The sequence below is a fragment of the Somniosus microcephalus genome, chromosome 4, assembly GCF_052327205.1.
Source record: "Somniosus microcephalus isolate GS21.2 chromosome 4, FLI_Smic_1.0, whole genome shotgun sequence".
Lineage (NCBI taxonomy): Eukaryota > Metazoa > Chordata > Chondrichthyes > Squaliformes > Somniosidae > Somniosus > Somniosus microcephalus.
This window is the reverse complement of record NC_140990.1, coordinates 70,633,899-70,657,300: the sequence shown is the minus strand read 5'-3', so window position 1 is coordinate 70,657,300 and position 23,402 is coordinate 70,633,899. Positions and strand designations below refer to the sequence as shown.

Below are 23,402 nucleotides of genomic sequence, written 5' to 3'. Positions count from 1 at the left end.
AGGGAGCATCTGTAAGCGAAGAGAAATGGAGACTGGTCAGGGAGCGTCATTAAATGGCGGAGAAATAGTGACTGGTCAGGGAGCGCCTGGAGAGAAAGCATTCTGCAATTTTTGGGGGTTGATTTGTGTGAACAAATATATCAGTGATTTTAATGAGACACTTTCTGTGTCCCAGCTCCTGTAAATACTGGCTGGAAAGGGGCCGGACTCTGGGGAGGCTCCATACTGCTGGCTGCTCGTGTGTCAGTGATCTCCCATCAGATTAATGTGCTTCTGCTGTGGGTGTGTTTAATAAGGTGCCCGAAGCCCTCACTGTAACACTCTCACATATCCCACCTGCAGTGTAATGTCCGTGCTGTGTGCTTCCTGTCCAATATCCCCCTGATCCCAGGCTCTCCTGTTGCACCAACTCGGTATAATGGGACAAGAAGTGCCAGCTCAAGAGATGCCCAAATCAGGGACGGAATGAAAGGTTCACACATGTGGAATGTTAATCTTACACAATGTGTGAGATGCTGAGCACCCGCCCAACATTTCACCACCACACCTTTTAAATAGTTTCTTCAATTTCTCTTCTGAAGCCATGGTTTTATGACAGAGTCCGGTCCCTGCAGGGTGCCGGGTTCCAGTCCCTCATGAGTGTAGAACTGAACCCATCAGAGTCAACACCTTCAGGGGGAGGAAGAAAAGTCGATTGAAAGGAAAAATGTTGGAGATGGTGCGATGGGTTTGGATTTCAGCACAGGGAAGAGGGAGAGTATGTGGGACGGGGATTTACAGCTTTGGAGAAAAAGAGGAAAGTATGTTCCATAGAAACTAGCATTGTCTGTTCTGAATTTCTATCCTGTACTTACAGTGATGTCTTTTGTAAACTCCTTTTACAGGGTATTAGAAGGGGTGGGTTTACAGACAGGAAACTCAAACCAAATATCACTTCAACATCAGTGTGACTGGAAAAGCACCGAGACACACACACCCGAGTGAGAGTGTTCCAGTGCACTGACTGTGGAAAGAGCTTTAACCAGTTACACAGCCTGAAAAAACATCGCACCATTCACAGCGGGGAGAAACCTTACACATGTTCTGTGTGTGGACAAGGCTTCAACCGATCGCCCAACCTGGAGAGACACAAGGACACCCGCACCATGGAGAAACCATGGAAATGTGGGGACTGTGGGAAGGGATTCAATTACCTGTCTGAGCTGGAAACTTATCAACACAGTCACACCGGGGAGAGGCCGTTTACTTGCTCTGTGTGTGGGAAGGGATTCATTTCCCCATCCCAGCTGGAAACTCATCGCTACAGTCACACTGGGGAGAGGCCGTTCACCTGCTCCATGTGTGGGAAGGGATTCACACAGTCATCCAACCTGCTGACTCACCAGCAAGTTCACACCGGGGAGAGGCCGTTCACCTGCTCCGTGTGTGGGAAGGGATTCACTAATTCAGCTCACCTTCTGAGGCACCAGCGAGTTCACACTGACGAGAGATCTTTTAAATGTTCCGACTGTGCGAACTGCTTTAAAAGCTCTGAGGAACTGATTCAACATCAGCGAGTTCACACTGACGATAAACCATTCAGTTGCTCTCACTGTGGGAAGAGGTTCAGGTATTCATCCAATCTCATTGTACACCAGCGCACTCACACTGGGGAGAGACCATTCACCTGCTCCATGTGCGGAAAGGGATTAATTAAATCATCCAACCTGCTGACACACCAGCGACTTCACACTGGGGAGAGGCCGTTCACCTGCTCCGTGTGTGGGGAGGGATTCACTTGTTCATCCAACATGCTGAGACACCAGCGAGTTCACAAGTAACTCCAGGGATTGGATTCTGTTGTTTCTGCTGATGTTAATAACCCTATAACTGACTGGAGTTTAATCTTCTGGATATATAGCTGATTGACTTGTTGGTGCTGCAGTGTCCCTTTAAGAATCATTGTCTGTGATCGTTCCCCTTAATTCAGGACTTTCATAAGAAATTATTTGGCAATAAAATTATGAATTTTACTTTAACCCTAAATTGACCTTTGATACAAAATCTACAATTTATTGTCTGAAAAGTTCCACGGATTAACATCACCAATTAGAAAGTGCTGATTAATCCTCACTGACAATTCTTACTGACTTGCACATTACACACAGTGGCGCCTCCATTATCCACCAGAAAGAAGGGGAATGGGAATTGGTGGAGAATCGAGAATCCCCAAATGTTATCCCTCCCATCTGGTACAGCAATCCCCTCAGCACGGGAATGGAGACAAGTCCAATCCAAGTAATGGGCTGAGTTTAATCTTTCTGGGCCTGTGGGATTGGCTTATATCAGACAGGAGGAGATTGGTATCAGTGACTGTGGGATTGGTTTATATCAGACAGGAGGAGATTGGTGTCTGTGACTGTGGAGCTGGTTTATATCAGACAGGAGGAGATTGCTGTCAGTGACTGTGGAGCTGGTTTATATCAGACAGGAGGAGATTGGTGTCAGTGACTGTGGGGTTGGTTTATGTCAGACAGGAGGAGATTGGTGTCAGTGACGGGTTGGTTTATATCAGACAGGAGGAGATTGGTGTCAGTGACGGGTTGGTTTATATCAGACAGGAGGAGATTGGTGTCAGTGACTGGGGTTGGTTTATATCAGACAGTAGGAGGTTGATGTCAGTGACTGTGGAGCTGGTTTTTATCAGACAGGAGGAGATTGGTGTCAGTGACTGTGGGATTGATTTACATCAGACAGGAGGAGATTGGTGTCAGTGACTATGGGGCTGGTTTATATCAGACAAGAGGAGATTGGTGTCAGTGACTGTGGGTTGGTTTTTATCAGACAGGAGGAGATTGGTGTCAGTGACTGTGGGGTTGGTTTATATCAGACAGGAGGAGATTGGTGTCAGTGACTGTGGAGCTGGTTTTTATCAGACAGGAGGAGATTGGTGTCAGTGACTGTGGAGTTGGTTTATATCAGGCAGGAGGAGATTGGTGTCAGTGACTGGGGTTGGTTTTTATCAGACAGGATAAACTAGTCAAAGTTGGAGAAAATGTATTTTTTGTATGTATATTTATATGTATATATATTTTCTCTCTCTCACACTCCCAATCTCTCTCTGTCTCTCACACTCCCAATCTCTCTCTCTCACACTCCCAATCTCTCTCTCTCACACTCCCAATCTCTCTCTCTCTCACACTCCCAATCTCTCTCTCTCACACTCCCAATCTCTCTCTCTCTCTCACACTCCCAATCTCTCTCTCTCTCACTCCCAATCTCTCTCTCTCTCACACTCCCAATCTCTCTCTCACTCCCAATCTCTCTCTCTCTCACTCCCAATCTCTCTCTCTCTCACACTCCCAATCTCTCTCTCACACACTCCCAATCTCTCTCTCTCACACACTCCCAATCTCTCTCTCACACACACTCCCAATCTCTCTCTCTCACACACTCCCAATCTCTCTCTCTCTCACACTCCCAATCTCTCTCTCTCACACGCTCCCAATCTCTCTCTCTCTCACACTCCCAATCTCTCTCACACTCCCAGTCTCTCTCTCTCACACACTCCCAATCTCTCTCTCTCTCACACACCCAATCTCTCTCTCACACTCCCAATCTCTCTCTCTCACACTCCCAATCTCTCTCTCTCACACACTCCCAATCTCTCTCTCTCTCACACACTCCCAATCTCTCTCTCTCTCTCACTCCCAATCTCTCTCTCTCACACACTCCCAATCTCTCTCTCTCACACACTCCCAATCTCTCTCTCTCTCACTCCCAATCTCTCTCTCTCTCACACTCCCAATCTCTCTCTCTCTCACACTCCCAGTCTCTCTCTCTCACACTCCCAATCTCTCTCTCACACTCCCAGTCTCTCTCTCTCACACTCCCAATCTCTCTCTCTCACACACCCAATCTCTCTCTCTCACACTCCCAATCTCTCTCTCTCACACACTCCCAATCTCTCTCTCTCACACTCCCAATCTCTCTCACACTCCCAGTCTCTCTCTCTCACACTCCCAATCTCTCTCTCTCACTCCCAATCTCTCTCTCTCACACTCCCAATCTCTCTCTCTCACACTCCCAGTCTCTCTCTCTCTCTCACATTCCCAATCTCTCTCTCTCACATTCCCAATCTCTCTCTCTCACACTCCCAATCTCTCTCTCTCTCACTCCCAATCTCTCTCTCTCTCTCACTCCCAATCTCTCTCTCACTCCCAATCTCTCTCTCTCTCTCACTCCCAATCTCTCTCACACTCCCAATCTCTCTCTCTCTCACTCCCAATCTCTCTCTCTCTCACTCCCAATCTCTCTCTCTCTCACTCCCAATCTCTCTCACACTCCCAATCTCTCTCTCTCTCACTCCCAATCTCTCTCTCCTTCCCTCTCTCTCTCTCTCTCTCCTTCCCTCTCTCTGTCTCTCTCTCCTTCCCTCTCTTTCTCCTTCCCTCTCTCTCCTTCCCTCTCTCTCTCTCTCCTTCCATCTCTCTCTCTTTCCTTCCATCTCTCTCTCTCTCCTTCCCCCTCTCTCTCTCTCTCCTCCCCCCTCTCTCTCTCTCCTTCCCTCTCTCTCTCCTTCCCTCTCTCTCCTTCCCTCTCTCTCATTCCCTCTCTCTCTCTCTCCTTCCCTCTCTCTCTTCCCCCCAGTCGCTCCCTCTCTCTCTTCCAACAACAACATGCCCTCGAGAAAGCCTCGGCACCGCCGGGCTCCCCCAGCTAGTATGTATATATATTTATGTACTTATGGATTTATATATATATTAAATAGTGTTATTCCTATATTAACGACTGTGGTAGGAATTTTTTAAAATTAATCCTGGGATGTGGGCGTCGCTGGATGGCCCAGCATTTATTGGCCATCCCTAATTGCCCTTGAGATGGTGGTGGTGAGCCACCTTCTTGAACCGCTGCAGTCCGTGTGGTGAAGGTCCTCCCACAGAGCTGTTAGGGAGGGAGTTCCAGGATTTTGACCCAGCGACGATGAAGGATCGATGATATATTTCCATGTCGGGATGGTGTGTGACTTGGAGGGGAGCTTGGAGGTGCTGGTGTTCCCCTGCGCCTGCTGCCCTCGTCCCTCTCGGTGGTGGAGGTGGCGGGTTTGGGAGGTGCTGCCGAAGAAGCCTTGGTGAGTTGCTGCAGCGCCTCTTGTCGGTCAGAGGTTCTCAACCGGGGTCCGTGAGAAGGTTTCAAGGGGTGGGCCCAGAAACTCTCTCCCTCTTTCATTCTTTCTCCCACAAGCAGCCCAAACACCGGGCGCCGGCTCAGTTCCCATTGAGCAGCCGCGGGGGAAGCGATGTGGGGCGCGATGGGGCCAAGGCTGCGGAAACCGCCCCTCGCTCGCTCGCTGCCAATTGGGTTGATCCAGATTCCCATCATCTCCATCCAGCCTGTTGCCCCCATCTCCCCCCTTCCCCCCTACAAATCCAGGCTGGGGTTTATTGGAGGGTGGGGCCATTCCCAATTCCAGGAGCCCAGCCCGTTGAATACCTTCTCCCACTGGAACAGGAGCACTGCGCAGGCGCAGTTTGCGGGACCCGCAGCTCCAGCCGCCGCTCGCCCTCACAGCAGGCGGCGCCACTGAGCAGGACAGCCCGCGGCCCCGGGGATTGGTCCCGTCAACTGTCAAAGGCCAGCAGCCAATCCGCTAGGCCCAAGTCCCGCCTCCAACCGCCGTCCATTGTTGGGGCGAAATTCAAAGCGCCGCGAGCGGGAGCAATAATTGTCAATCAAACGTCAGCCCCGCCCACTGCACTTGCTCACTCTCCGATTGGTGGCTGTGGGGGTGGGCGGGGCGAGAAAGGGCCAATCAGTGCACTCTCCGCCTGGGAGCTGGGCTCTGCTCAGGTGAGCAGATCACGTGGGCTGGAAGGAAGGCGGCCACAAGGCAGCTTGTGAGGTCACCGGGCCTCTTGTATTGGAGAAAACATACTATTACCGCACTTAATCGTCAAATAACTATTTATTTCAAAAAATAAAGCACAGAGATTTGAAAAGGAAAGACTTGCATTTATAAAGAGGCTTCTGTGATCTCAGGATGTCCCAAAGCGTTTACAATCAATGAATACTTGTGTTGTGTTACAGGGGGTCCTGGGAATTTTTATAACACAGCAGGGGCCTCAGAGAACCCCTGACCTACACTGTCCCATCAAACACTCCCAGGGCAGGTACAGCATGGGTTAGATACAGAGTAAAGCTCCCTCTACACTGTCCCATCAAACACTCCCAGGGCAGGGACAGCATGGGTTAGATACAGAGTAAAGCTCCCTCTACAGACCCATCAAACACTCCCAAGGCAGGTACAGCACGGGTTAGATACAGAGTAAAGCTCCCTCTACACTGTCCCATCAAAAACTCCTAGGGCAGGTACAGCACGGGTTACATACAGAGTAAAGTTCCCTCTACACTGTCCCATCAAACACTCCCAGGGCAGGTACAGCACGGGTTAGTGATACGCCGTCAATAACTCAAAGACAAGGATTCAACTGAAGGCTTTTAATCACTAAGAACATTGCAGCATTACAGGTCTTCCCACATCGGGTTCGTCTGGTAGGAATGACTCATACAGCTCTTGAGACCTTTATATGGCAAAAGACAGGGGCGTAGCCAATACACACAATAGGAACAAAAGGGGGCGGTTCACACAATACAAGCAGGTAAAACACATGGGCTGTTGAAGGCATATATTTCATCACATTCACCCCTTCTACAGATTTAGTCTGTCCCGGGGTGTGATAGTCCTTCCTGAGCGTCGCAACAGTACCTCGGGTTCCGACCGGGAGTCCGTGGTGCCCTCCTGGGCATACCCATGTGCTGGGGGTGTTGCAGGTACTTCTGGGGGTGGTGAGGATACCTCTGGGGATGGTGGAGGTTCTTCTGGGGGTGGTGGTGATGGGTCGTCGTCGTCGCTTCCTGCCGAGGCGAGGTCCTTTATGGACACGGTGTCTTCACGCCCGTCGGCGTGCTTGACGTACGCGTACTGTGGGTTTGCGTGGAGTAGGTGTACTGCCTCCACGAGGGGATCCATTTTGTGGCCCCTCACATGTTTCCGTAACAGGACTGTCCCTGGGGTGGAGAGCCACGAGGGTAGGGATACTCCTGAGGTTGATTTGCGGGGAAAAACAAACATCTTCTCGTGAGGAGTGGCATTAGTAGCAGTACACAGTAGCGACCTTATCGAGTGGAGTACGTCTGGGAGGACCTCCTGCCAGCGGGAGGTGGGGAGGCCTTTAGACCTTAGTGCTAAGGTGACCGCCTTCCACACTGTCACGTTCTCCCTCTCCACTTGCCCATTACCCCGGGGGTTATAACTAGTGGTCCGACTCGTGGCTATCCCCTTCGACAGCAGGTATTGGCGCAGTTCGTCGCTCATGAACGACGCCCCCCTGTCAGTGTGGATGTAGTTGGGCATGCCGAACGTGCAAAACAGGTTGCCGAGGCACTTGATGACTGTGGCACTTGTCATATCTGGGCAGGGGTAGGCGAATGGGAAGCGGGAGTACTCGTCCACAATGTTGAGAAAGTACACATTGCGGTCGGTGGAGGGGAGTGGTCCCTTGAAATCTAAGCTCAGGCGCTCGAATGGCCGTGTAGCTTTGATCAGGTGGGCTCGGTCGGGCCTGAAAAAACGGGGCTTGCATTCCGCACAGGTGCGGCAGTCCCTGGTCATAGACCGGACCTCCTCGATAGAATAGGGCAGGTTACGGGATTTTATAAAGTGGAATAGCCGGGTGACCCCCGGGTGGCAGAGGCCATTGTGGAGGCCCTGTAGCCTGTCCCCCTGGATGCTGGCACACATCCCTCGTGATAGGGCGTCGGGGGATTCGTTGAGGGCCCCCGGCCTATATATTATGTCGTACTCAAACGTGGAGAGTTCGATCCGCCACCTGAGAATTTTGTCGTTCTTGATCTTCCCCCTCTGTTTGTTGTTAAACATGAAGGCTACCAACCGCTGGTCGGTAAGCAGGGTGAAGCGTTTGCCGGCTAGGTAGTGCCTCCAGCGCCGCACTGCCTCCACTATGGCCTGGGCCTCCTTCTCTACCGAGGAGTGCCTGATCTCGGGCCCTTGGAGGGTTCTTGAGAAAAAGGCTACGGGCCGCCCATCCTGGTTGAGGGTGGCTGCTAAAGCGAAGTCGGACGCATCGGTTTCAACCTGGAAAGGGATGTTTTCGTCCACTGCCCGCAGCGCTGCCTTCTCAATGTCGTGTTTAATGCTGTTGAAGGCGGCATGGGCCTCGGCCGTGAGCAGGAAGGACGTTGATTTCAGGAGGGGACGGGCCTTGTCGGAATAATTGGGGACCCATTGGGCGTAATAGGAGAAGAACCCCAGGCACCTTTTCAGGGCCTTGGGAGTGTTTGGTAGGGGTAGCTCCCGTAGGGGGCGCAATCGGTCGGGGTCCAGACCGATTTCCCCGTTTTCCACCACGCAGCCCAGGATACAGAGGCGCGTGGTGCTAAAGACACACTTATCCTCATTGTAGTTGAGATTGAGTCTGAGGGCGGTTTTCAGAAATCTCGCGAGGTTCGAGTCGTGGTCTTGCTGGTCGTGGCCGCAGATGGTGACGTTGTCTAGGTATGGGTAGGTGGCTGTTAACTGGTTCTCATCAGCCATGCGGTCCATCTCCCGCTGGAAGACCGAGACCCCGTTCGTTACCCCAAAGGGGACTCTGAGGAAGTGGTAGAGACGTCCGTTCGCCTCGAAGGCGGTGTATGGACGGTCCTCCGGCCTAATGGGGAGCTGGTGGTATGCCGATTTTAGGTCGATGGTGGAAAATACCCGGTATTGCGCGATTTGGTTAACCATATCCGCTATGCGGGGCAGAGGGTAGGCGTCTAGCTGGGTGTATAGATTAACTGTCTGGCTATAATCTATCACCATCCGCTTCTTTTCGCTACCCTTAACTACTACTACCTGGGCGCGCCACGGGCTGGTACTGCATTCGATGATACCCTCCCGCTTGAGTCTTTCTACTTCCGACGCAATGAACCGTCTATCCTCCCAGCTGTACCGCCTACTCTTGGTCGCTATGGGTCGACAGTTGGGTGCGAGGTTGGCGAACAGAGAGGGCGGCTTGACCTTCAGGGTAGCCAGACCGCACACTGTGAGGGGCGGCTGGGACCCACCGTAGGTAAGCGTGATACTTTGGTGGTGGCACTGGAAGTCCAGACCCAAGATCACGCTCACACAGAGATCTGGCATTATCAATAGTTTAAAATCTCTGTAATCATTGCCTTTTACCGACAACATAACCGTGCAGAAACCTGTAATTTTTGAGGTATGAGTCTTATCGGCCATGGCGATTTTGCCCTGTGTGGGGACTATCGTTAGTGAAAGTCGTTTTACCAGGCTAGGATGAATAAAGCTTTCGGTGCTCCCGCAGTCAATCAAGCATTTAACCTTGTTCCCGTTTACCTCTATGTCCATCATCGATTTAGACAACGGATGCGGCCTGGATTGATCCACTGTGATCGAGGCCACCAGTGGGTCCTGGAGGTCCGTGTAGTCGGGGCAAGATGGTGGACTCCATGAGGGTGGACAAGATGGCTTCCAAGATGGCCGCTCCCACGGCACGCACGCGGCGGTGGTGGAGTTGGAGGCGGGGTTCCCTCTGCAGACTTTGCTGAAATGTCCTTCCCGCATTTAAAACAGGTGGTGCCCTTCGCTGGGCACAGATGCCTGGAGTGTTTGTCCTGACCGCAGAAGTAGCATTTCAGGCCCCGATGCATCGCGGCAGTAGTGGGGCTCCTGGGTGGAGGCTGGGGCTCCGATGGTGCTGGGCTGGCCTGAGACCTGGGAGGTGAAGATGGCTTCCAAGATGGTGGCCCCCACGGCGCGCACGAGGCGGAGTGGGCCGCGTGGCCTGGGGAACAGGATTCAGAGTTCTTCTGGGCCATATCCAGCGATCGCGCTATATCTATAGCCTGTTTTAGGTCCAGTCCCTCCTTTTCAAACAGTTTCTGCCGAATGTAATTTGAACTGAGGCCCGCAATAAGGGAGTCTCGAATCAGCTCCTCCGTGTACACGATGGCAGACACGGCCTTACAGTTACAGTCTCTGCCCAGTACTTTTAGGCTTAGTATAAAGTCCTCTAGTGACTCACCATGCCGCTGCGTGCGAGTAGTCAGAAGATGCCTGGCGTACACCTCATTTATTGGCCGCACGTAGTGGGCCTTCAGAATGGTGCAGGCATCCCCGTAGCTGGTGGCATCTTGGATGAGAGGGGAGACCCGATGGCTCACCCAGTTTCGCAGGATTCCCAGTTTCATGTCTCCGGTAGCGGTTGCGGCTGCTATGGTGGTGGATGAGTTTGCAATTAAAAATTCGAAGCACCGGAACCAGTGTCCGAACTGTGTGGCTGTGTCTGAGGCATGGGGGTCCAGATCCAAGCGCTCTGGTTTCAGGAGTCGATCCATCTTGGTGTTTTAGTGATTAAAATTGATACGCCGTCAATAACTCAAAGACAAGGATTCAACTGAAGGCTTTTAATCACTAAGAACATTGCAGCATTACAGGTCTTCCCACATCGGGTTCGTCTGGTAGGAATGACTCATACAGCTCTTGAGACCTTTATATGGCAAAAGACAGGGGCGTAGCCAATACACACAATAGGAACAAAAGGGGGCGGTTCACACAATACAAGCAGGTAAAACACATGGGCTGATGAAGGCATATATTTCATCACAGTTAGATACAGAGTAAAGCTCCCTCTACACTGTCCCATCAAACACTCCTGGGGCAGGTACAGCATGGGTTAGATACAGATTAAAGCCCCCTCTACACTGTCCCATCAAACACTCCCAGGGCAGGTACAGCACGGGATAGATACAGAGTAAAGTTCCCTCTAAACTTTCTCATCAAACACTCCCGGGGCAGGTACAGCATGGGTTAGATACAGAGTAAAGCTCCCTCTACACTGTCCCATCAAACACTCCCAGGGGAGGTACAGCATGGGTTAGATACAGAGTAAAGCTCCATCTGCACTGTCCCATCAAACACTCCCAGGGCAGGTACAGCACCGGTTAGATACAGAGTAAAGCTCACTCTACACTATCCCATCAAACACTCCCAGGGCAAGTACAGCATGGGTTAGATACAGAGTAAAGCCCTCTCTACACTGTCCCATCAAACACGCCCAGGGCAGGTACAGCACGGGTTATATACAGAGTAAAGCTCCCTCTACACTGTCCCATCAAACACTCCCAGGGCAGGTACAGCACAGGTTAGATACAGAGTAAAGCTCCCTCTCCACTGCCCCATCAAACACTCCTATGGTCGGTACAGCACGGGTTAGATACAGAGTAAAGCTCCCTCTACACTGTCCCATCAAACACTCCCAGGGCAGATACAGCACGGGTTAGATACAGAGTAAAGCTCCCTCTACACTATCCCATCAGCAGTCCCAGGGCAGGTACAGCACGGGTTAGATACAGAGTAAAGCTCCCTCTACACTGTCCCATCAAACACTCCCAGGGCAGGTACAGCATGGATTAGATACAGAGTAAAGCTCCCTCTACACTGTCCCATCAAACACTCCCAGGACAGGTATAGCACGGGTTAGATACAGAGTAAAGCTCCCTCTACACTGTCCCATCAAACACTCCCAGGGCAGATACAGCACGGGTTAGATACAGAGTAAAGCTCCCTCTACACTGTCCCATCAAACACTCCCAGGGCAGGTACAGCATGGATTAGATACAGAGTAAAGCTCCCTCTACACTGTCCCATCAAACACTCCCAGGGCAGGTACAGCACGGGTTAGATACCGAGTAAAGCTCCCTCTACACTGTCCCATCAAACACTCCCAGGGCAGGTACAGCACGGGTTAGATCCAGAGTAAAGCTCCCTCTACACTGTCCCATCAAACACTCCCAGGGCAGGTACACGGACATGTTACCGACACCTTACCTGCATACCAAGGGTAGGGGAGGCACTCTGGAAGGTATGGGGAGCTGGGACTTGTCCATGAGCGTAGCTGAAGGTATGAGACCTGAAATAATCTAGAGTAAGGATCGGGTGTTCGTCATGGCTCAGTGGGAGCACTCTCTCTCTTTTTCTCTCTCTCTCTCATCTCTGAGTCAGAAGGTTGTGGGATCAAGTCCACCTCCAGAGACTTGAGAACAAAATCTCGGCCGACACGCCAATGCAATACTGAGTAAGCACTGCACTGTCCATCTTTCGGACGAGATGTTCTAGCGAGGCCCCCTCTGCGCTCACAACTGGACATAAAAGATCTGAAACTAAAGCAAAATACTGCGGATGCTGGAAATCTGAAATTAAATCAGAAAATGCTGGAAATACTCAGCAGGTCAGGCAGCATCTGTGGAGAGAGAAACAGAGTTAACGTTTCAGGTCGATGACCTTTCGTCAGAACTGGGGTCATCGACCTGAAACGTTATCTCTGTTTCTCTCCCCACAGATGCTGCCTGACCTGCTGAGTATTTCCAGCATTTTCTGTTTTTATAAAAGATCCCATGATGTTATTTCGAAGAGCAGGGGAGTTCTCCCTGGAGTCCTGGCCAACATTTCTCCCTGAACCAACATCACTAAAACTGATCATCTGGTCATTATCACATTGCTGTCTGTGGGACCTTGTTTGCTGCCGCGTTTCCTACATTACAACAGTGACTGCTCTTCAAAGGTACTTCATTGGCTGTAAAGTGCTTTGGGATGTCCTGAAGTTGTGAAAGGTGCTGTATGAATACAAGTCTTTCTTTAACAAAGGTGAAAAGGCCCAAAATGGAACAGTCAGTAACAGGACGTCAATTAGTCTCCTCTTATCTTAGAGACATCAACGACTCGATACAAAGTGTGTTTGAAACAAAGCAGATTTATTTGACTTATATCCAGAATATTAAACTGCAGCCCAGTTATAGGGGTTACTAACATCAGCAGAAACAAACTCCAACTGTCAGAATGAACATGGTTCAGTCCTGGATGTGATTAACAGCAGCAATAACAGCAGAATCCAAATCCTGCAGTCACTTGTGAACTCGCTGGTGTCTCAGCAGGGTGGGATGACTGAGTGAATCCCTTCCCACACACGGAGCAGGTGAACGGCCTCTCCCCAGTGTGAACTCGCTTGTGTCTCAGCAGGTGGGAGCTGTACAGAGCTCTGGCTAGAACCCATCTGGAGTATTGCGTTCAGATCTGGGCACCGCACCTCAGGAAGGATATATTGGCCTTGGAGAGGGGTCGCGGCCCAGATTCACCAGAATGATATCGGTGTAAAAGGGTTAAATTTCTTCAATAAACTCAAGCAGGTTTGTAGGACGCGACCATCTTTTCCAGAAGCGGTGTGAGTCTCTCTAACGGCCCCTTCTCCTCCCCGGTGATCATAAACAGCATCTCTTAGGATCCCTTCAAGCATCTTCCCTGTGGTGGAGGTCACACTGATGGGCCTGGAGTTCCCTGGCTCTTTTTGGAAAATGGGTACTCTGTGAGCTGCCTTCCAATCTCGGGGAACAATCCCTGACTCTGTTGAGCTGTTGATGATACGGACAAGGGCAGTGGTGGCAAAATACGGCCCATGGGCCATTTCCCGGCCCGCCAATAGATTCAATCCAGCCCACCAAGGCTTGGCTTTGAGGCCGAACATCCGCCGCACCCGACCCCAGCCTGACTCCAGCCCACATAACGTCAGGAGGCGGGTCATTGTCTCCGAGGCAGCAGGGGAGTCACAACCACAAACAAAGGCAGGCAAATGGAATCTGCCATTTTCTGCATCAATGTGTCTGGCTCTGTTCCATGGAGGAGCCGCCAGATTTCCAGTTTCACCCACCCCCCGCCCTCCGATCTGCAAGCTCCCTGTCAGCCCTGGTTTAGCGGTTGGAGCTGGAGATTGCACAGATGAGGCCCGGCCATCAAAATGGCTGGGTCCTCTCGCTGAAGACATTGGACAGGCAGCACCATCGCACCGCTCACCCGATGTCCACCCAGAATGAAAATCAGCCCCAAGAAGTCTAAGCTCAGCAATCTCAGCAACGTCAAACACATCCAAGATCCCCGATCAGCTGCAAGAGAAGGATCGACATTCCATTCTTGCCCATGTGCCAGTTGCAATTGAGCCTTTCTTTGACAATGAGCCTGACTGAATGATCTGATCTGTGGTGTTTAATGGACTTGGGAAGCCAATCATATTGGGAAATATGAAACTGAACCCTGTATTTATTGAAAATAGCAAATCTACCTTATTCAGCTGACTAATGCATCTCAATGGCAAGAGCATTGCGATAATAAAGGTTTGCAAATCAGAGCTGAATTTGATATTTCCAATAAAATCAACCTCAATGTTTCACAAATCCGAGATGTTCCAAGAGTTTTCAATGCGGAGGACCAGACTGGATGGTGATGAATATTTGGACATCTCCAAGCACACTGCCTGACACTAGAGTGTCCTCCACATTACAAGCTGTCTTATCCTCTTCAGCAATGCACATCTTCAAATGAGAGAAAAGGTCGTCACGTGTCTGGGTTTCTTCCTGCACAATGGACCTCCAGTTTGTTCCCATTTGCTCACTGCATGTGAAGAGATCACTGCTTTGCTGTCAGATCACAGGCCAAATGTCAGAATTAAAGCAATTGTGGTGATAAGAGTAGCTGGAACATTATTAAGGATCAGAACCAAACTATTGTCAGGAGAAATTTGCTTGGGTTGTATTTGGAAACAGCAGGGGGTGATTTTAACCTCACACACCCAGCGGGAAACTAATGCGATCAGATCGGCCGTTTGTTTTACACCCCGCCCGATTTCACTTTCGACTGAAATCATTGGAGAGCAAAACCGGGGAAGGTGTAAAACGAGCAGGAAATTCAATCCCGTCAGGTGGGGGAGGTTCAAATTACCCCCAGCATATCTGAACTAGAAGGACAACTACTAAAAATGGCCAAAAGGACAATAAAATAACAATGGAAACAGCCTGAGCAGTTCCGCAGCAACAGGAATCCCCAAATGGGAAGCTTTCTGCTTTTTAATCTCGTACATTATTTATCTACAAAGTACATCTCTAATTATCATCAACAGCAAGCTGTAATATCACTTATTGGAATATGATTGTTTGACTAAGTAAGAGTTTAGCCAAAGAACTACCTGCAGTTATTTTACAAATATATTTTCTTACTTTAAGCAAATCCTTTGAAGTTTTCTTTTGCCTTTTACTTTTTGTTGTGTGTTTTTTTCTCTTTAGGTCCCTGCACACAACCAAAGCATTCTCAGCTGAGGGAACAGGTGGGCAGCTTGCTCTGACCCTGCCGTTCTACTGTGACCCGTGGGGTCTCACCCTCCAAATGGACTTCCTTGTGGGGACACGCTCACTTTCTGTTGACCCCCCTCTTTCTTCCCGACAGTCCAGTGGGGATTAAGGATTTGCAGTGTGAGGGAGAATGGGCATCAACCCACATCCCACCATTCTTTGGTGCCATTTGTTGAGCTGGCATGCTGTGCCCATCTCCGTTAATGACTTCTGATGTTCTTCCGTTTTTTGAAGCAGAAACAGTGTCCACAAAGAGCTACTTGTGCTTCAAAAGACTCGAGCCGCTCGGCCAAACAGCCACGTGCACTTTCAGTCCAACATATAATCGATCGAGCGATCGATCACTCATTTCATTCATCTAGTAACGGCAGATTTTACTATCTTACACCACATTCTGTGTATTTAAAATAGTATCTGAGGACTATCTGAATTTATGTTGATAAATTATTGGGAGGGTAGAAGTGGTGCGATGCTCAACACTAAGAGTCGGACTGTTTCCGATTCACCAATTGAACACTTTGCTCTCACCAACGTGCGCGGTCCCTTTAAATGCGCTGCGTGGTTTCTCTCCCAGCTGCAGGAGCTGGTGAGCGGCCTGCGCGGGGCCTCACCATTGCTGCGCCACTGTGCAGCCCCGCACCTTAGGGGCAACATTGGTGTGCGGCCCTCAACAGCTCACCACAACTTGTTAAGTGGCCCTCCAGCCCAAATCATTGCCCATCCCTGCCCGAAACCATCTTTAACGGGATTCTGCCTCCTGACGGAGCTGGGAAAGATTTTGCCATTATTACCACTATTGAGCACCATCTTCTTTTCCAAAGATCTCTGAGCTTCTCTAATGGCTGCTTTTGTCTCCATAAACTGTGGGTGATATTTCTCTCTATTCTCCTGTAAACTCATTCATCTTGATCTGAACTGGGTTCAATGTAAGATAGTTCAGGGAGTCAGGCATCATTCACCCCTAGACCTACGCTGGCCGGTGAAACCCCAGTCATTTCCTTCGTAAGGATTCCTCTGGTTCCTCATCATATATTTGTCAGGATACCGAAACCCAGCTTTCTTACCGTCCACTCCTGGAGGCCCCACTCCCTGAGCCTACAACCTTCAGCAGGGTCAGTGGTGGAGTTCAACAGCAGGAGTGAACCCAACTGTCAGAATGAACAGGGTTCAGTCCTGGATGTGATTAACAGCAGCAATAACAGCAGAATACAACCCCTGCAGTCGCTTGTGAACTCGCTGATGAATCAGTAGGTGGGATGACTGAGTGAATCCCTTCCCACACACGGAGCAGGTGAACTGTCTCTCGCCAGTGTGAACTCTCTGGTGGCTCAGCAGGCTGAATGATCGAGTGAATCCCTTCCCACACACAGTGCAGGTGAAGGGCCTCTCCCCAGTGTGAACTCGCTGCTGTGTCAGTAGGTTGGATGACTGAGTGAATCCCTTTCCTCAGACAGAGCAGGTGAACGGCCTCTTCCCGGTGTGAGTGCGTTGGTGTACAGTGAGTTCAGATGATCGCCTGAACCGAGTCCCGCAGTGAGAACACCTGAACGGTGTCTCGTCAGTGTGAACATGTTGATGGCACGTCAGGTGCTCAGAACTTTTATAACACTTCCCGCAGTCCGAGCATTTAAAAGATCTCTTGTCAGTGTGAACTCGCTGATGTCACATCAGGTCCTTGGATCTTTTATAACACTTCCCACAGTCCGAGCATTTAAAACATCTCTTGTCAGTGTGAACTCGCTGATGGCACTGATTTCCTCTTAAACATAGAAGATAGGAACAAGAGTAGGCCATTCAGCCCCTCGAGCCTGCTCCACCATTCAATGAGATCATGGCTGATCATCCAAATTCAGTATCCTGTCCCTGCCTTCTCCCCATATCCCTTGATCCCTTTAGCCTTAAGAAATATATCCAACTCCTTCTTGAATATATTTAATGAATTGGCCTCCACTGCCTTCTGTGGTACAGAATTCCACAGGATCATCACTCTCTGGTTGAAGAAATTCCTCCTCACCCTGTTCTAAATGGCTTACCCCTTATCCTTAGATCCCCTCTCATTCTTCTAAAATCCAGCAAGCATAACCCAATCGACCCAATCTCTCCTCAGACGTCATTCCTGCCATCTCAGATATCAGCCTGGTGAATCTTTGCTGCACTCCCTCCATGGCAAGAACATCCTCCCTCAGATAAGGCGACCAAAACTGCACACAATACTCAAGATGTGGTCTCACCAAGGCCTTGTACAACTGCAGCAAGACATCCTTGTTCCTGTACTCAAACCCTCTCGTTACGAAGGCCAATATGCCATTTGCCTTCTTAACCGCCTGCTGCACCTGCATGCTTACCTTCAGCGACTGGTGCACAAGGACACCCAGGTCTCGTTGCACTTCCCCTTCTCCCAATCTATTGCCGTTCGGATAATAATCTGCCTTCCTGTTTTTGCCACCAAAGTGGATAACCTTGCATTTATCCACATTATACTGCATCTCCCATGCTTCTGCCCAATAACTCAACCTGCCCAAATCATACTGGAGTTTCTCGGCATCCTCCTCACAGCACGCATGCCCACCCAGCTTTGTGTCATCTGCAAACTTGGAGATATTACATCTAGTTCCCTCGTCTAGATCATTAATATATATTGTGAATAGCTGGGGTCCTAGGACCGATCCCTGCGGTACCCCACTAGTCACTGCCTGCCACTTGGAAAAAGACCCGTTTATTCCAACTCTTTGCTTCCTGTCTGCCAACCAGTTCTTTATCCAAGTCAGTACCTTGCCCCCAATCCCACGTGCCTTAACTTTACACGCTAATCTCTTATGCGGGACCTTATCGAAAGCCTTCTGAAAGTTCAAATACACCACATCCACTGGTTCTCCCTTCTACCAGTTATATCATCAAAAAATTCCAGTAGATTAGTCAAGCACAATTTACCTTTTGTAAATCTATGTTGACTTTGTCCGATCCTGTCACTGTTTTCCAAGTGCTCTGCTATTACATCTTTTATAATGGACTCTAGCATTTTCCCCACTACCGATGTCAGGCTTACCGGTCTATAATTCCCCGTTTTCTCTCTACCACCTTTTTTGAATAGTGGGGTAACATTAGCTACCCTCCAATCCATGGGAACTGTTCCACAGTCGATCGAATTTTGGAAGATGACCAGCAATGCATCTACTATTTCTAGGGCCACTTCCTTAAGTACCCTAGGATGTAGATTATCAGGCCCTGGGTATTTATCGGCCTTCAATCCCATCAATTTCCCTAACACCATTTCCCTACAAATACTGATTTCTTTCAGTTCCTCTCTCTCATTAGACCCTATGTTCCCTGACATCTCTGGGAGGTTATTTGTGTCCTCCTTTGTGAAGACAGAACCAAAGTATGTATTTAATTGGTCAGCCATTTCTTTGTTCCCCATTATTAATTCCCCTGATTCTGACTGCAAGGGACCTATGCTTGACTTCACCAATCTTTTTCTCTTCACATATCTATAAAAGCTTTTACAGTCAGTTTTTGTGTTCCCTGCAAGCTTACTCTCATACTCTATTTTCCCCCTCTTAATTAATCCCTTTGTCCTCCTTTGCTGAATCCTAAACTGCTCCCAATCCTCAGGTTTACTGCTTTTGCTGGCCAATTTATATATCTTCTCCTTGGATCTTATGCTATCCCTAATTTCCCTTGTTAACCACGGTTGAGTCACCTTTTTTGTTTTATTTTTATGCCAAACAGGGATGAACAAATTCTGTAGTTCATCCATGCGATCTTTGAATGTTTGCCATTGCCTATCCACCGTCAACCCTTTGAGTAACATGCCCAAATCAATCCTACCCAACTCGTGCCTCATACCATCGTAGCTTCCTTTATTTAAATTCAGGACCCTAGTCTCTGAGTCAACTACTCCACTCTCCATCTTAATGAAGAATTCTATCATATTATGATCGCTCTGACCCAAGGGGCCTCGCACAACAAGATTGCTAATTAATCCATTCTCATTACATAATACCCAGTCTAAGATTGCCTGATCTCTAGTTGGTTCCTCGACATATTGGTCCAGGAAACCATCTCGTATACACTCCAGGAATTCCTCCTCCACAGTATTGTTACTAATTTGGTTAGCCCAATCTATATGTAGATTAAAGTCACCCATGATAAAGGCTTTGCCCTTATTGCACGCGTCTCTAATTTCCCATTTAATGCCATCCCCAACCTCCGCATTACTGTTTGGAGGTCTATATACCACTCCCACTAACGTTTTCTGCCCCATGGTATTTCTCAGTTCTACCCATACAGATTCCACATCATCAGAGCTAATATCCTTCCTTTCAATTGTGTTAATCCCCTCTTTAACCAGTAATGCTACCCCACCTCCTTTTCCTATTTGCCTATCTTTCCTGAATATTGAATACCCCTGGATGTTGAGTTCCCAGCCTTGGTCACCCTGGAGCCATGTTTCCGTAATCCCAATCATATCATATCCGTTTACCTCTATTTGCGCAGCTAATTCATCCACCTTATTAAGAATGCTCCTCGCATTGACACAAGGCCTGCAGGCTTGTTTTTTTTAACACTCTTAGACCTTTTAGAATTATTATTTACTGTGGCCATGTTTGATTTGAACCCTTGATTTCTCTGACTGCCACCTTTGTTTTTCTCCTTCCTGTCTTTTGCTTCTATCCTTGTTTCCATTTCTTCTGTCTCCCTGCTCAGGTTCCCAACCCCCTGCCATTTTAGTTTCAACCCTCCCCCAGAGCACTAGCAAACACTCCCCCAAGGACATCAGTCCCAGTCCTGCCCAGGTGCAAACCATCCAGTTTGTACTGGTCCCACCTCCCCCAGAACCGGGTCCAATGTCCCAGGAATTTGAATCCCTCCCCCTTGCACCATTCCTCTAGCCACGTATTCATCTGATCTCTTGATCTCAACTGGGTTCAATGTAAGATAGTTCAGGGAGTAAGGCATCATTCACCCCAAGACCTACGCTGGCCGGTGAAACCCCAGTCATTTCCTTAGTAAGGATTCCTCTGGTTCCTCGCCATATATTTGTCAGGATACCGAAACCCAGCTTTCTTACCGTCCACTCCTGGAGGCCCCACTCCCTGAGCCTACAACCTTCAGCAGGGTCAGTGCTGGAGTTCAACAGCAGGAGTGAACCCAACTATCAGAGTGAACAGGATTCAGTCCTGGATGTGATTAACAGCAGCAATATGCAGAATCCAACCCCTGCCGTCACTTGTGAACTCGCTGGTGTCTCAACAGGTTGGATGAATGAGTGAATCCCTTCCCACACTCGGAACAGGTGAACCGCCTCTCCCCAGTGTGAGTGCGTTGGTGTGCCAACAGATCATTTTTGCTTTTAAAGCTCTGCTCACAGTCAGAACATTTAAAAGGTCTCTTATCAGTGTGAGCTCGCTGGTGTCTCAGCAGGTGGCATGAACAAGTGAATCCGTTCCCATGCACGGAGCAGGTGAACGGCCTCTCCCCAGTGCAAACTCGCTGGTGTGTCAGCAGATACTTTTTGCTTTTAAAGCTCTTCTCACAGTCAGAACATTTAAAATGTCTCACTATGGTGTGAACAAGTTGGTGTCTCAGCAGGGTGAATGACTGAGTGAATCCCTTTCCATACACGGAGCAGGTGAACGGCCTCTCCCCAGTGTGAACTCGCTGGTGTGTCAGCAGGTCAGATGACTGAGTGAATCCCTTCCCACAGACGGAGCAGGTGAACAGCCTCTCACCAGTGTGACTGCGCTGATGAATTTCCAGCTGATACGGGTAATCAAATCCTTTCCCACAGTCCCCACATTTCCACGGTTTCTCCCCGGTGTGACTGCGCTTGTGTTTTGCCAGGCCAGAGGATCGACTGAATCCTCGTCCACACACAGAACACGTGGACGGTTTCTCCCCGCTGTGAACGGTGCTTTTTGCTTCCATGTTATGTTTGATGATATTCAGGTCCCGATGAATTGAGTGACTCTGTCAGATCTTGATGTGACGTTTGAGTTAAATTTTCCGTCTACAAATCCTCCCCTTCGAATACCCTGTAAAATGAATATAAAACAGGAAAAAGGGAGCGTGAGAGAAAACGCACAAAAACACAAAGACAGGTTTTGAAATTGAGCTCAATGAATCTGGGAATTTGTGGGGCCGGTACTAGACAAAAAGTAACGATGAAAGCTGCCGGATTGTCGTAAAATCCCAACTGGTTCACTGATGTCCCTCAGGGATATGGGGATCGGGCGGGAACGTCAAGTTCAGGTTGAAGATCAGCCATGACCTTATTGAATGGCGGAGCAGGCTCGAGGGGCCGTATGGCCCACTCCTGCTCCTAATTCTTGTGTTCTTATGGAAGGGAACCTGCCACCCTACCTGTCCCATGACTTCTACCGCCTAGAATGAAAAGAACAACAGGTGCATGGGAACACCATCATCTGCAAGTCACACACCATCCTGACTTGGACATAGATCGTCATTCCTTCATTGTCACTGGGTCACAATCCTGGAACTCCGTCCCTAACAGCACTGTGGGAGCACCTTCACCACACGGACTGCAGTGGTTCAAGAAGGCGGCTCACCACCACCTTCTCAAGGGCAACTAGTGATGGGCAATAAATGCTGGGCAATCCAGCGACACCCACACCCCAAGAATGAATAAAAAAATCTGCATATGTAAAATAGATTAAAAGCCTCTACAGAAATACTTGTTCCTAAAACAATAATCTTTTATATTGTAGGGATAGTGTATGTTTAGCAACCTAATCTCCCCCAGAATCCACCTCCCTTGACAGTCTCACATTGGAAATTGTTGGGTCCTCCTGGGCTCAGAAGTACTGGGGGTTAAACCCAGCAGCTTCTCCTCCATCTCCACTCCAGCTCAAACTGAAGCAACAAAAAGACCTACACAGGCGGCCAGGGACCGACTTCCGCATCCAGCGCCCTCCCTGATACAAGCCGGCTCTGGATTGGCGGCTCTGCTGTGTCGATCCAGTTGTGGTTTCTCCTGTCCGGGTTTCCTGGTGTCGCGCTCATCAGTCACCTGATAACCCATTGTTAGCGGAAGCACGTTATCCTCGATCCCAGGGACCGCCTCAGGAGGTGAGAAGATGGCTGCGCATGGGCCGTGCTGCAGGTGGAACCGGTCCGTCTTTCCTCCACCAAGATGGCGGCGCGTAACCCGGGCCTGTCACCGAGAAAAAGCCTCACCGCTGCCGTCCGGCGGAACACAGACCAGGCCGCTGGATCTCATTCAGGCCTGAGGCTGTTCTCCGACTTTATAAACCCTACGGCGCGGCCTACCCGCAGTTTATTAATCTCCCAACCCCGCTCCCGCCGACCTGCGGCCGCCTGGCGCCCGCGGGAGGCTTTCTTTGTTGTTGGCGAGGGACACGTGACCCGGGCCCACGGCCTGATTGACGGGAGCTTCCGACCAATAGGGGGCGAGCAGGGCGGGGCTGGAGGAGCGAGTCGGCGGCAGGTCCTCCAACCAATCGGGGAGCCCGAGGGGCAGGACTAGCACCGGCTGATTGTCTGATCCGCAGGGCAGCGAGTTTCTCCAGTCCCTTGTTCAGGGCCCGGGGCCAGGGGAGGCTGTGGGCCTTTATTCCCCTTATTGGACACAAGGCTCTTTGTCTCACAACACACTGGCTCAGGTTTTAATACAGACTTTTTAAATTCATCAATAAAAGCAGATAAACCCTGTGCTTCTGTAGAACAAACTTTTTAATATTTGGGAGTAAAAGGACAAGTTTTTTCCCTCTGGGGAATTTATTATTAGTTTCAGGAAACAACAACAACCACTTGTATTTATAAAGCGCCTTAAATGTAGTAAAACATCCCAAGGCTCTTCACAGGATCGTTAGAAAACAAAATTTGACACCGAGCCACATAAGGAGATATTCGGGCAGATGACCAAAAGCTTGGTCAAAGAGGTAGGTTTTAAGGAGCATCTTAAAGAAGGAGAGAGAGGTAGAGAGATGGAGAGATTTAGGGAAGGAATTCCAGAGCTTAGGGCCCAGGCAGCTGAAGGCACGGCCACCAATGGTGGAGCGATTAAAATCAGGGATGCTCAAGAGGCCAGAATTAGAGGAGCGCAGATATCTCGGGGGGTTGTAGGGGCTGAAATAAATTACAGGGATAGGGAGGGGCGAGGCCACGGAGGGATTTGAAAACAAGGATGA

General features: G+C 49.6%; 1 protein-coding gene across 1 annotated transcript in view; it reads left to right on the top strand.

Moving 5' to 3' along the window:
* LOC147119171 (uncharacterized) overlaps window positions 1-23,402 on the top strand; it is a 169,253-nt gene that overhangs the window by 133,589 nt on the left and 12,262 nt on the right. Inside the window, exons 5-6 of the mRNA XM_085984043.1 lie at window positions 951-1,816; window positions 15,466-15,532. Of these exons, the coding sequence (XP_085840169.1) occupies window positions 951-1,816; window positions 15,466-15,532 (933 nt within the window). The remainder of the gene's footprint in view (window positions 1-950; window positions 1,817-15,465; window positions 15,533-23,402) is intronic.